Source organism: Dipodomys merriami, unplaced genomic scaffold (genome assembly GCF_024711535.1).
Source record: "Dipodomys merriami isolate MVZ:Mamm:240054 unplaced genomic scaffold, mDipMer1.0.p SCAF_32, whole genome shotgun sequence".
Taxonomy (NCBI): domain Eukaryota; kingdom Metazoa; phylum Chordata; class Mammalia; order Rodentia; family Heteromyidae; genus Dipodomys; species Dipodomys merriami.
Window position 1 is genome coordinate 222320 of NW_027204715.1, and position 13765 is coordinate 236084.

The 13765-nt window shown below is 60.6% G+C and overlaps 1 protein-coding gene across 1 annotated transcript in view; it reads left to right on the plus strand.

Moving 5' to 3' along the window:
* Nucleotides 1-13765, plus strand: part of Ahrr (aryl hydrocarbon receptor repressor) — a 72217-nt gene that overhangs the window by 27221 nt on the left and 31231 nt on the right. The window contains exon 4 of the mRNA XM_070042081.1: nucleotides 13326-13423. Coding sequence (XP_069898182.1) covers nucleotides 13326-13423 — 98 coding nt within the window. The remainder of the gene's footprint in view (nucleotides 1-13325; nucleotides 13424-13765) is intronic.

Here is a 13765-nt window from a genome sequence, read left to right on the forward strand (position 1 = left end):
GTGAATGTACTCATTGTGCTAATTAAGATCACTGGAGTGTTCACAAAGAGAACAGCTAGTCACAGGGGCAGAAAATGTTAAATGCAAGAAGGACAGACACACTGGGAAATTCCAACAGCAGCACAGCCCCGGGGTCCGCAGTCAGATGCACGATGTTGTTAGCCCTGAACGGACTTGCTAGAGAATGGTTCTCAGCCCTGTGAACAAGCGGGGTCCTGCCAGTCACGCAGTAGACACACAAGTCGAATCAGTACTGAGAAACCTCCATAGTCGATGTCTTCAGAGCATTGCAGCAGTGATTGATTCGGGCAAAAATATCAGTGCAATCCAAATTTTAGTGGTGAAAGTGAGGTGAAAAACATACCTACTGTGGCTCACGCCTGTAACCCTCGCTACTGAGGAGGCTGAGATCTGAGGATCGTGGTTCAAAACCAGCCCAGGCAGGGAGGTCCATGCGACTCTTATTTCCAATAAACCACTAGAAAACCAGATGTGGAGCTATGGCTCAAGTGGTAGAGCACCCGCCTTGAGCTGAAGAGCTGAGGGACAGCACCCAGGCCCAGAGTTCAGGCCCCACAACCGGCAAAAACAACAACAACAACAACAAACAAACGGGCTGGGAAGGTGGATCAGTGGTAGAGCACCCGCCTTGAGCTGAAGAGCTGAGGGACAGCGCCCAGGCCCAGAGTTCAAGCTCCACAACCGACAGCAGCAGCAACAAACCGTACCTACTAATTGGAAAAGAGAAATGGGAAGCAGAGGCACGCGGTGCTCAAGGCTTCTGTGGCTGGTTTAAGCCTGCAGTGGCCACACCGCACGGCCATTCAGATAGAGAAGGGTGAAGGACACCCAGGGAGGGAAATGGGCACCCAGCTTGTGTGTGGTCTTCAGAGACAAGGGCTGGGGAGAGGGTGGAACCACAGGTCCGTCCAGAAGTCTGGCCTAGAGACGCGGCTGCCTCAGTTGGTGATGCTGTGTGGCCTTGGGGAAAGGCGTCTAGGGTACATGGTACTTCCTTCATGTTTGCAATGGTCTCAGAATAAACCAGCAGAAGATTAAAAACAAACACAAACCACCAAGCCCAGGAGCGGAGAACAAGCCGTCGGTGAGGGGTCTCCAGGGTGGGGGGACCTGGGAGGGGCTGCAGGGGCAGGGCCCGCTGGCGGGTCTCAGCAGCTTGCATGCACATGTGCGTGTCTGTGAGGTGTGTGCTCACTAGGGGTGCTTGGGCCTTTTGTGACGAGACCTAGAACTGTACTGAGCACTTGACCCCCTGCCACCATTACTGTAATGTTTAGCGCATAGGAAGCGGTCTGTAGGCCAGGGACCTCAGAGAAAGGGAGGTAACTGCCCATCACCTGGGCAGCCCTGATGCTTGCTGAGACTTCCAGAGGGGATGTGGGGTCCTCTGTGGAAACGAAGGTGACGGGAAGTCTAGAGCAGATGCTATGGAGAAGAGCAGCCCTTTTCCTGGGCAAATATAACAATGACAACATGAGCATTTGTGCACACGTCACAAATGCAGGCCTGGACAGCAGCAGAGGCCACAGGGAGAAGTGTGGGCAGTGGTGGATGTGGCCACCAGGGCACCAGGACTGAGCAGGGCTTGCATCGAACACGAGGATGGGGGAGAGCCGCATGGAGCAGGAGGAGGGGAGAGAGCTGCATGGAGCAGGAGGAGGGGGGAGCTGCATGGAGCAGGAGGAGGGGGAGAGCCGCATGGAGCAGGAGGAGGGGAGAGCTGCATGGAGCAGGAGGAGGGGGAGAGCTGCATGGAGCAGGAGGAGGGGGAGAGCTGCATGGAGCAGGAGGAGGAGGGGGAGAGCCGCATGGAGCAGGAGGAGGGGGAGAGCTGCATGGAGCAGGAGGAGGAGGGGGAGAGCTGCATGGAGCAGGAGAAGGAGGAGAGCTGCATGGAGCAGGAGGAGGGGAGAGCTGCATGGAGCAGGAGGAGGAGGGGGAGCTGCATGGAGCAGGAGAAGGAGGGGGAGAGCTGCATGGAGCAGGAGGAGGGGGAGAGCTGCATGGAGCAGCAGGAGGAGGAGAGCTGCATGGAGCAGGAGGAGGAGGGGAGAGCTGCATGGAGCAGGAGGAGGAGGGGGAGAGCTGCATGGAGCAGGAGGAGGAGGGGGAGAGCTGCATGGAGCAGGAGGAGGAGGAGGGGGAGAGCTGCATGGAGCAGGAGGAGGAGGAGAGCTGCATGGAGCAGGAGGAGAAGGAGCTGCATGGAGCAGGAGGAGGAGGAGGGGGAGAGCTGCATGGAGCAGGAGGAGGAGGAGGGGGGAGCTGCATGGAGCAGGAGGAGGAGGAGGGGGAGAGCCGCATGGAGCAGGAGGAGGAGGAGGGGGAGAGCCGCATGGAGCAGGAGGAGGGGGAGAGCTGCATGGAGCAGGAGGAGGAGGAGGGGGAGAGCTGCATGGAGCAGGAGCAGGAGGAGGGGAGAGCTGCATGGAGCAGGAGCAGGAGGAGGGGAGAGCTGCATGGAGCAGGAGGAGGAGGGGGAGCTGCATGGAGCAGGAGAAGGAGGGGGAGAGCCGCATGGAGCAGGAGGAGGGGGAGAGCTGCATGGAGCAGCAGGAGGAGGAGGGGGAGAGCTGCATGGAGCAGGAGGAGGAGGGGGAGAGCTGCATGGAGCAGGAGGAGGAGGGGGAGAGCTGCATGGAGCAGGAGGAGGAGGAGGGGGAGAGCCGCATGGAGCAGGAGGAGAAGGAGGGGGAGAGCTGCATGGAGCAGGAGGAGGAGGAGGGGGAGAGCTGCATGGAGCAGGAGGAGGAGGGGGAGAGCTGCATGGAGCAGGAGGAGGGGGGAGCTGCATGGAGCAGGAGGAGGAGGGGGAGAGCTGCATGGAGCAGGAGGAGGGGGGAGCTGCATGGAGCAGGAGGAGGAGGGGGAGAGCTGCATGGAGCAGGAGGAGGGGGAGAGCTGCATGGAGCAGGAGGAGGGGGAGAGCTGCATGGAGCAGGAGGAGAAGGAGGGGGAGAGCTGCATGGAGCAGGAGGAGGAGGAGGGGGAGAGCTGCATGGAGCAGGAGGAGGGGGGGGAGAGCTGCATGGAGCAGGAGGAGGAGGAGGGGGAGAGCTGCATGGAGCAGGAGGAGGAGGGGGAGAGCTGCATGGAGCAGGAGCAGGAGGAGGGGGAGAGCCGCATGGAGCAGGAGGAGGAGGAGGGGGAGAGCCGCATGGAGCAGGAGGAGGAGGAGGGGGGGAGCTGCATGGAGCAGGAGCAGGAGGAGGGGGAGAGCCGCATGGAGCAGGAGGAGGAGGAGGGGGGGAGCTGCATGGAGCAGGAGGAGGAGGGGGAGAGCTGCATGGAGCAGGAGGAGGAGGGGGAGCTGCATGGAGCAGGAGGAGGAGGGGGAGAGCTGCATGGAGCAGGAGGAGAAGGAGGGGGAGAGCTGCATGGAGCAGGAGGAGGAGGAGGGGGAGAGCTGCATGGAGCAGGAGGAGGAGGGGGAGCTGCATGGAGCAGGAGGAGGGGGAGAGCTGCATGGAGCAGGAGGAGGGGGAGAGCTGCATGGAGCAGGAGGAGGGGGAGAGCTGCATGGAGCAGGAGGAGGGGGAGAGCTGCATGGAGCAGGAGGAGGGGGGAGCCGCATGGAGCAGGAGGAGGAGGAGGGGGGAGCTGCATGGAGCAGGAGAAGGAGGGGGAGAGCTGCATGGAGCAGGAGGAGGGGGAGAGCTGCATGGAGCAGGAGGAGGGGGGGGAGAGCTGCATGGAGCAGGAGGAGGAGGAGGGGGAGAGCTGCATGGAGCAGGAGGAGGAGGGGGAGAGCTGCATGGAGCAGGAGGAGGAGGGGGAGAGCTGCATGGAGCAGGAGGAGGAGGGGGAGCTGCATGGAGCAGGAGGAGGAGGGGAGAGCTGCATGGAGCAGGAGGAGGGGGGAGAGCTGCATGGAGCAGGAGGAGGAGGGGAGAGCTGCATGGAGCAGGAGGAGGGGGGAGAGCTGCATGGAGCAGGAGGAGGAGGGGGGAGCTGCATGGAGCAGGAGGAGGAGGGGGAGAGCTGCATGGAGCAGGAGGAGGAGGGAGAGCTGCATGGAGCAGGAGGAGGAGGGGAGAGCTGCATGGAGCAGGAGGAGGGGGGGAGCTACATGGAGCAGGAGGAGGGGGAGAGCTGCATGGAGCAGGAGGAGGAGGGGGAGAGCTGCATGGAGCAGGAGGAGGGGGGAGAGCTGCATGGAGCAGGAGGAGGAGGGGGAGAGCTGCATGGAGCAGGAGGAGGGGGAGAGCTGCATGGAGCAGGAGGAGGGGGAGAGCTGCATGGAGCAGGAGGAGGGGGAGCTGCATGGAGCAGGAGGAGGAGGGGGAGAGCTGCATGGAGCAGGAGGAGGAGGGGGAGAGCTGCATGGAGCAGGAGGAGGGGGAGAGCTGCATGGAGCAGGAGGAGGAGGGGGAGAGCTGCATGGAGCAGGAGGAGGAGGGGGAGAGCTGCATGGAGCAGGAGCAGGAGGAGGGGGAGAGCTGCATGGAGCAGGAGGAGGAGGGGGGAGAGCTGCATGGAGCAGGAGGAGGAGGGGGAGAGCTGCATGGAGCAGGAGGAGGGGGAGAGCTGCATGGAGCAGGAGGAGGGGGGGAGCTGCATGGAGCAGGAGGAGGGGGGGAGCTACATGGAGCAGGAGGAGGGGGAGAGCTGCATGGAGCAGGAGGAGGGGGAGAGCTGCATGGAGCAGGAGGAGGAGGGGGAGAGCTGCATGGAGCAGGAGGAGGAGGAGGGGAGAGCTGCATGGAGCAGGAGGAGGAGGGGGAGAGCTGCATGGAGCAGGAGGAGGAGGGGGAGAGCTGCATGGAGCAGGAGGAGGGGAGAGCTGCATGGAGCAGGAGGAGGAGGGGAGAGCTGCATGGAGCAGGAGGAGGAGGGGGAGAGCTGCATGGAGCAGGAGGAGGGGGAGCTGCATGGAGCAGGAGGAGGAGGGGGAGAGCTGCATGGAGCAGGAGGAGGAGGAGGGGGAGAGCTGCATGGAGCAGGAGGAGGAGGAGGGGAGCTGCATGGAGCAGGAGGAGGGGAGAGCTGCATGGAGCAGGAGGAGGAGGGGGAGAGCTGCATGGAGCAGGAGGAGGGGAGAGCTGCATGGAGCAGGAGGAGGAGGGGGAGAGCTGCATGGAGCAGGAGGAGGGGGAGCTGCATGGAGCAGGAGGAGGAGGGGGAGAGCTGCATGGAGCAGGAGGAGGAGGAGGGGGAGAGCTGCATGGAGCAGGAGGAGGAGGAGGGGAGAGCTGCATGGAGCAGGAGGAGGGGAGAGCCGCATGGAGCAGGAGGAGGAGGGGGAGAGCTGCATGGAGCAGGAGGAGGAGGAGGGGGAGAGCTGCATGGAGCAGGAGGAGGAGGAGGGGAGAGCTGCATGGAGCAGGAGGAGGAGGGGGAGAGCTGCATGGAGCAGGAGGAGGAGGAGGGGAGAGCTGCATGGAGCAGGAGGAGGGGAGAGCCGCATGGAGCAGGAGGAGGAGGGGGAGAGCTGCATGGAGCAGGAGGAGGGGAGAGCTGCATGGAGCAGGAGGAGGAGGGGGAGAGCTGCATGGAGCAGGAGGAGGAGGAGGGGAGAGCTGCATGGAGCAGGAGGAGGGGGAGAGCTGCATGGAGCAGGAGGAGGAGGGGGAGAGCTGCATGGAGCAGGAGGAGGAGGGGGAGAGCTGCATGGAGCAGGAGGAGGAGGGGGAGAGCTGCATGGAGCAGGAGGAGGAGGAGGGGAGAGCTGCATGGAGCAGGAGGAGGGGAGAGCCGCATGGAGCAGGAGGAGGAGGGGGAGAGCTGCATGGAGCAGGAGGAGGAGGAGGGGGAGAGCTGCATGGAGCAGGAGGAGGAGGAGGGGAGAGCTGCATGGAGCAGGAGGAGGAGGGGGAGAGCTGCATGGAGCAGGAGGAGGAGGAGGGGAGAGCTGCATGGAGCAGGAGGAGGGGAGAGCCGCATGGAGCAGGAGGAGGAGGGGGAGAGCTGCATGGAGCAGGAGGAGGGGAGAGCTGCATGGAGCAGGAGGAGGAGGGGGAGAGCTGCATGGAGCAGGAGGAGGAGGAGGGGAGAGCTGCATGGAGCAGGAGGAGGGGGAGAGCTGCATGGAGCAGGAGGAGGAGGGGGAGAGCTGCATGGAGCAGGAGGAGGAGGGGGAGAGCTGCATGGAGCAGGAGGAGGAGGGGGGAGCTGCATGGAGCAGGAGGAGGGGAGAGCTGCATGGAGCAGGAGGAGGGGGAGAGCTGCATGGAGCAGGAGGAGGGGGAGAGCTGCATGGAGCAGGAGGAGGAGGAGGGGGAGAGCCGCATGGAGCAGGAGGAGGGGGAGAGCTGCATGGAGCAGGAGGAGGAGGGGAGAGCTGCATGGAGCAGGAGGAGGGGGAGCTGCATGGAGCAGGAGGAGGAGGGGGAGAGCTGCATGGAGCAGGAGGAGGAGGGGGAGAGCTGCATGGAGCAGGAGGAGGAGGGGGGAGCTGCATGGAGCAGGAGGAGGAGGAGGGGGAGAGCTGCATGGAGCAGGAGGAGGAGGGGAGAGCTGCATGGAGCAGGAGGAGGGGAGAGCTGCATGGAGCAGGAGGAGGAGGGGGAGAGCTGCATGGAGCAGGAGGAGGAGGGGGAGAGCTGCATGGAGCAGGAGGAGGGGGAGAGCTGCATGGAGCAGGAGGAGGGGGAGAGCTGCATGGAGCAGGAGGAGGGGGAGCTGCATGGAGCAGGAGGAGGGGGAGGGGGGAGCTGCATGGAGCAGGAGGAGGGGGAGAGCTGCATGGAGCAGGAGGAGGGGGAGCTGCATGGAGCAGGAGGAGGGGGAGAGCTGCATGGAGCAGGAGGAGGGGAGAGCTGCATGGAGCAGGAGGAGGAGGGGGAGAGCTGCATGGAGCAGGAGGAGGAGGGGAGAGCTGCATGGAGCAGGAGGAGGGGGAGAGCTGCATGGAGCAGGAGGAGGGGGAGCTGCATGGAGCAGGAGGAGGAGGGGGAGAGCCGCATGGAGCAGGAGGAGGAGGGGGAGCTGCATGGAGCAGGAGGAGGAGGGGGAGAGCTGCATGGAGCAGGAGGAGGGGGAGAGCTGCATGGAGCAGGAGGAGGAGGGGGAGAGCTGCATGGAGCAGGAGGAGGGGAGAGCTGCATGGAGCAGGAGGAGGAGGGGAGAGCTGCATGGAGCAGGAGGAGGAGGAGGGGGGAGCCGCATGGAGCAGGAGGAGGGGGGAGCTGCATGGAGCAGGAGGAGGGGGGAGCCGCATGGAGCAGGAGGAGGAGGGGAGAGCTGCATGGAGCAGGAGGAGGAGGAGGAGGCTCCCTAGTCCATAGCCCAGATAGCTCAGCTCTTGCTCTGGCTTTGTACTCCAGCTTCTTTAGATCTTTCTGCTTCTCAAGTTTAGCTTTCAGTGGGATATTTATGCTTAATTTTCTTTGGTCAGCGTGGACAATGGGATTTTATTCTGATCTGTTCATACCGCCATACAGCATGAACGTTGATAAATTTACCCCATTACTTACTTGACAGGATAAAACATTTTAATCTGGTGCACATATACAGTGTACAATAAGAAAGCCTGGATGAGCATTTCCAACTTGTCGAACGTCAGCATTTGTCTATATGGAGACCTTCAAAGTCTTTTCCTTTGGTTATTTTGAAATGCAGTCCCTTTACTGTGCTACACATTGGAATTACCTCAAACTCTTGTTGTTTGCAAGTCCTGGGTCTGGCACTGTCCCTGATCTTCTTTTGCTTAAGGCTAGCACTACCACTTGAGCGACAGCACCACTTCCGGCTTTTTCTGTGTATGAGGTATTGAGGAATTGAACCCAAGGCTTCAGGCATGCTAGGCAATCACTCTACCGCTGAGCCACCTTCCCAGCCCTTGAACTCTGCTTTTGTATACATTATCCCTCTTCCCACTACCCTTTCTGCCCTCTACTGACCTCCTATTCTATTCTCATCTTCTAAGTGAGCAACACTTTTAGCTTCCACAAATAAATGAGAGCATGTGCTAATTCACTTCACATTCTAGTTCCATCTTTGTTGCTGCAAATGACACAACTTCAACCTTCTTACAGCTGAATGGTTTTCCACTATGTTTATACACGCACTTTCTTCTCCATTTACCCATCAATAAACACTTGGGTAGATTGCATGTCTTGGCTGTTGGGAACATGGAAGCAGGTGTCTCTTTGATATGATGATTTTTCTTTGTTAGCATGCCCAAGAGTAATTCACAGGATCGTGTAATAGTTCTAATTTTAGAGTTTTTTCCCCCATGCCATACTGCAGTTTGAACTCAGGTCTGGGCACCGTCCCTGAGCTTTCTTGCTAAAGGTTAGTGCTCTACTACTTATGCCATAGCCACTTGGGCTTTCTGCTTGTTAATTGGAGATAAGAGTCTCATAGACCCTTCCTGCCTGGGCTGGCTTTGAACCACACTGCTCAGGTCTCAGACTTTTGAGTAGCCAGTGTCTGGCTTAATTTTAGTTTTTCAAAGAGCTTTCATATTGTTTTCATAGTGATTATTATAGAACATTGGTTGCATTCTACTAGCCATTCTAACTAGGGTGAGTTCATATCTCTTTGTATTTTGTTTTCTTTCTTTTTCTTCTTGCTAGTACTGGGGCATGAACTCAGGGACTTGTGCTCTTGCTTAGATTTTTTTTGCCCAAGAATAGCACCTTACCTCTTGAGCTACATCTCCATTTCTGGCTTTTCTCCTGAAAAGAGTCTGGGGTGTCTTGGTCACCCCAAGATGATAGAGGATGTGTTTGCCCTTGCCCTGTTATCAGATGCCACCTGGCTCTGTTTAGTTTGTCTTTCCTCCTTCGATTTTCTTTCCTAGTCTCCTCTGTCTCGAATAGGGCCCACTTCTGCGTATTGAGGATCTGAAATATGCTTTTCCTAACCTTGTAAACATGTAGGAAGTTTGCTGCAATTCTGTACCACCTCTGCTGCAGCTGGCCTGGTCCTGTCTAGGAAAAGGATGGCTGAAGGCTGCCTGGAGCCGCTCCACTCCGGGGGACTGGCTGGAGCCAGGGCTGAGGCGGCCACACATGGCAGGGATGGCCCAGTCTGTTCCTGTCTGTCCCAGGAACACTGGGCAGAGCTGGGCACAGGGCTCGGAAAGGGTGGGTCCCACCGCACGGGTGACCCCAGGACCATCCCCTGCAGGACTGCACACCCTGCTGGTGTGAAGCAGGGCTCAGGCGTGGTGTGTGGGAGGGGGAAGCCGGCCAGCGGGGCGTTCACCTCCCCTGCTCTCAGCGTGGCCATTTCAATCCCCACGCTGATTCTTCATGCCTGCTGCTGCAAACAAGCCTCTCTGTGGCTGCAGGAAGCCAATGACAAGTTGGGGTGTGGAGGTGGCCCTGGGAATTTCAAAGGTGGCTGTGTTTGTGGATGGGGGCGGGTGTTGGCAGACCCTACCGAGGCCTGCAGGACACTGCAGACACAGCCGGGCAGGAGTGGGCTCGGGCCAGCTGGAGACTGGAGAGCAAAGGGATCCCGCCCACTTCTAAGGAGTGGTCCCAGCCAGGGGGAGGGGGACTTAGAGCTCCTGCCGCTGGGGCCCAGCTCTGGGTGAGGAGGGCTGCGAGGTCTTCTGGTGGAGAGCAGAGGCCTGGCCAGGGGCTGCAGGGCTGGCCTTGGCACCTGTCCTCTAGCTGCACTCGCTACCTCAGAGAGCACCTTGCTCCAGGCCCCTTCAGGCTGTGCCGGGGGAGAGGCGGGCTGGGAACATGTGCTGTTGGCTACCCCATCCTGTCATGTGCCTGCCAGCCAGCCAGCCTGGGTCTCTTTGCACGCAATATGACCTCACATGAGCTGTGGTGTCTGCAAGAGGAAGTGGGCAGCCGGAGCACGCGATGGTGCCGCAGGAGGGTGGACAGTGCAGGGAGGTGCGTGACAGCGAGCTCTCCTCCCCACCCCTGCCTGGGTCCTGGGCGCTCCACACCCCCAGCTCCCTCCCTTCCACACAGCCAGTGAGGGCTGGGAGGAGGGAGCTGGCCAGAGGGGCAGGGAGAGGGCTCTGCTGGCCCTGTCTGCATCTGTGCACCTCTGCCCTGGGCTCCTGAGGTAGGATCCCGCCCACCAGTGGCCGGCCCTTCAGCTCCTGGAGGCCCTGTGGAGGAGGAGCCCTCCACACGGAGTGCTGGGCGCCAGGATGCTGGGTGCCCAGAACTCCCTCTGCCCTGGCCACATGGCCCCCAGGGACTCAGGCCAGCCCAGACCCTGACCATCCTCCTCCCAGTCCAGAGCTCAGGCCAGCCCAGACCCTGACCATCCTCCTCCCAGTCCAGAGCTCAGGCCAGCCTGGACCCTGTCCATCCTCCTCCCAGTCCAGAGCTCAGGCCAGCCTGGACCCTGTCCATCCTCCTCCCAGTCCAGAGCTCAGGCCAGCCCAGACCATGACCATCCTCCTCCCAGTCCAGAGCTCAGGCCAGCCCAGACCCTGACCATCCTCCTCCCAGTCCAGAGCTCAGGCCAGCCCAGACCCTGACCATCCTCCTCCCAGTCCAGAGCTCAGGCCAGCCTGGACCCTGTCCATCCTCCTCCCAGTCCAGAGCTCAGGCCAGCCCAGACCATGACCATCCTCCTCCCAGTCCCAGAGCTCAGGCCAGCCCACACCCTGACCATCCTCCTCCCAGTCCCCAGAGCTCCCAGACAGGACTGGGGAGCAGAAACTCTAGTTCTCAACTGCATCCTCTCAGCTACAGCCCAGGTGATTCTCTCAGTAGTCTGTGCCCATGAAGAGACAGACTGCCTTCCTCCTCCCAGGAGCAGAGGGCCAGGGCTGCCTACCCCCAGGAGAGGTTAAAATGAAAACCAAACACCGACCCCTGCAGCGTCCTCAGGAGACTGACCAGGCCCAGTGTGTGGCAAAGGCTGTGGACGAGGGTGTGGGGCAGGGCCCAGGGAGCCTGCTCTGCCCCTTTGTGCCTTGAATGTTCACGTCTCCCCAGGAAGGACCTATTTTCTGGTGAAGGAAATGGGTCTCTTCCACACTTGGTGCCATGAGCAGAACTCCAGTTCCTTTAGCTGTGGGAGTCCGGGGTGGTGGCAGGATGGCTTCTAAGAGAGAGGGCAGAGATGTGGGCCACAGGCCACAGCACAGCCCTGGGGCCTTTTTCGGGACTTGCTGTGGAGAGCAGCCTCCCGTATCCAGTCATTGGTCCCTGCTCAAGGCGTCGGAGGGTCTGAGTCTATAGCCCAGGTGGCCTCCTGGGCCGGGGAGCCCCGCACAGAGGCCGGCTTTGGGTGAGAGTTGTCGCTGCCCACTCTGGAGGGCAGGGCCAGATGCTGAGAACCCAGGGAAGGGTCTGCAGAGGGGCAGACAGGCCCTGGGACATTGCCACACGGTGCAGCTCAGACCGTAGAAAGCCAACAGTCCCCCAGTCACCGCCGTGGGGACTCGGCTCAGCCTGGGTGGACTGCAGAGGGTTATCTCTTCCCAGCAGGCCCAGTTCAGCAACTTCGTCCTCTCTCAATGAGGTGGGCTAGGAACAGGGGCTGTGGCCCTTGGTGAAGGCTTGTTGTCTGTGCCCAGCTTTCTCGGGTAGGGAGAGGCGGGCTTTGGGGTTGTTGTTGGGGGTAGGCAGTCTGATAAAGTCAGGGCCGTGGGCCGGCCACCTGTGGGTGGAAAGTTCACCACTTGTTCCTTTGGGCAAAAGTGGATGATTCACATATCCCATGTAATAACAGTAGTTTACATTCTACCTCACAGTCAGAACAAGAATCAAGGATTTCATCTCCTTGAGTAAACAGGGCCCACTGAAATCACTGGTCACTTTGGCAAGACAGAAATAAGGGGCCTGCTTCCCCGGCGTGGTCTCCCTCCCAGGTAAAGACGAGAGTAGCCACCTTCCGAGGACGTGGACAGCTTTGGCTAGGGCCCTCCGCTAGGACGCGCTTACCTGACTGTCTCAGGAGCCTGGGGTAAGAGTCCTCCACGAACCCCACGCACCAACGCTGCAGATGTGGAGTTAGGTGTCCAGGCAGAGCCCTGAGGTCAGCACCCAGCTGGATGGATAAGATTTACAGCTGTCAAGTGAAGCCCAGGAAATGGAAATAGGTTTTTAATATTGCTGTTTTTGCTTTCTTCTCTTTTTGTCTTATTTGTTTGTTTATTTGTCTTTGGAAAGATGGGGTTGGGTACAGACATGGAGGGACAAAGGCTGAACCAATGCAGCGGTGGGACTCAGACACAATGTGGAAAACAAACTATGCAACTTGTGGATGGGGATGGGAGGGGAAAAAACTGGGGAAGCGTGAGGGAAGAGGGGACGTTGTTGAGAAAGAACTGTACTTTTTACCTGACTTGCGTAACTGTAAGCCTTCTGTATATCACCTTATGATAACAATTACATTTTCTCTGTCGGTCACGGGGCCTGAACTCTGGGCCTGGGTGCTGTCCCTCAGCTCTTCAGATCAAGGCTGGCGCTCTACAACTTGAGCTACCACACTACTTTTGGCTTTTTTTCTGCTGAGGAATTGAACCCAGGGCCTCATGCATGTGCAAGTGCTCTACCCCTGAGCCAGCCCTAAAAAATTTTTAAAGACTGTTTAACTCCCAGGGCTGCAAGTGCTACCCCAAGTAGGGGGCAGGCTGAGGGAAGCCCCGGGAAGCTGCTCGAAGGGTCGCTCCTGGGTCAGGGGTCGCTCCTGGGTCAGGGGTCGCTCCTGGGTCAGGAGACGCTCCTGGGTCAGGGGTCACTCCTGGGTCAGGGGTCGCTCCTGGGTCAGGGGTCGCTCCTGGGTCAGGGGACGCTCCTGGGTCAGGGGTCGCTCCTGGGTCAGGGGTCGCTCCTGGGTCAGGGGACGCTCCTGGGTCAGGGGACGCTCCTGGGTCAGGGGTCGCTCCTGGGTCAGGGGGACGCTCCTGGGTCAGGGGTCGCTCCTGGGTCAGGGGTCGCTCCTGGGTCAGGGGTCGCTCCTGGGTCAGGGGGACAGGTGCGCACTCTGTGCCCACAGCAGGAGGGGGGGGGCTGTGAGGCAGTTTTGGCCCAGCCTGGGAGGGGCTGACAGGTGGGCTGATTCTCCAGCCAGGATCCAGTGCCATACTGGGATCCACTGGGGCTTAGGGCCCAGGAAAAGGCCATGGTCGTGGGCAGAGCTGTCAAGCTGAGTGGACTGGGGTTCTACATGAATTTCCTGGGAAGGGAGTTGGGCAAGATGGTGCTCAGGTGGGAGCCGCTTCCAGCCAGCGTGGCTCATTCCTCCCGGCCCCCTGGCCCCCACTCACAGGGCTGACCTGCCGTATGTGGAGACGGGGTAGAACCTGCATGTTACCGGAGGCCGGGGGGGGGGCGTGCAGCTCGGCCGCCATCCAACAAGACCCCTGGGGTGAGCCTGGGGAAGCCAGAAGGCACGGCAGGGACTCATCTGTCTGCTCTTCCCTGCAGCCTTGAGGGAGAAGCATGTGTGGCCAGCGGACACCCTCCCCTCCGGAGAAGGCCCTATCAGAGCGTGTCCTGTGCAGGAGGGGCGGCTGCTGTTAGAGGTGAGCGTCTACCTGGTGGTGACCCCGTGCCCGGCGGTGACCCTGTGCCCGGCGGTGACCCCATGCCTGGCGGTGACCCTGCGCCTGGCGGTGACCCCGTGCCCGGCGGTGACCCCGCGCCCAGCGGTGACCCCCGCACCGCACTTGCATGCGGCTCTCCTCTGGGAAGCCCTTCAGTTAACATAAAGCCACAAGGCTCCTGTGTGTGCTCAGGAGCAGTTGGGCCCACGCGGTCCCGGGTCAGCAGATAGTTGTCAAACTCCCGGAGGTGAGCACGCCCACAGTTTGGGACAGAGAGATGCCTGTAGCTGCGGGACCGACATGCAAGTCTGAGTGTCTTTC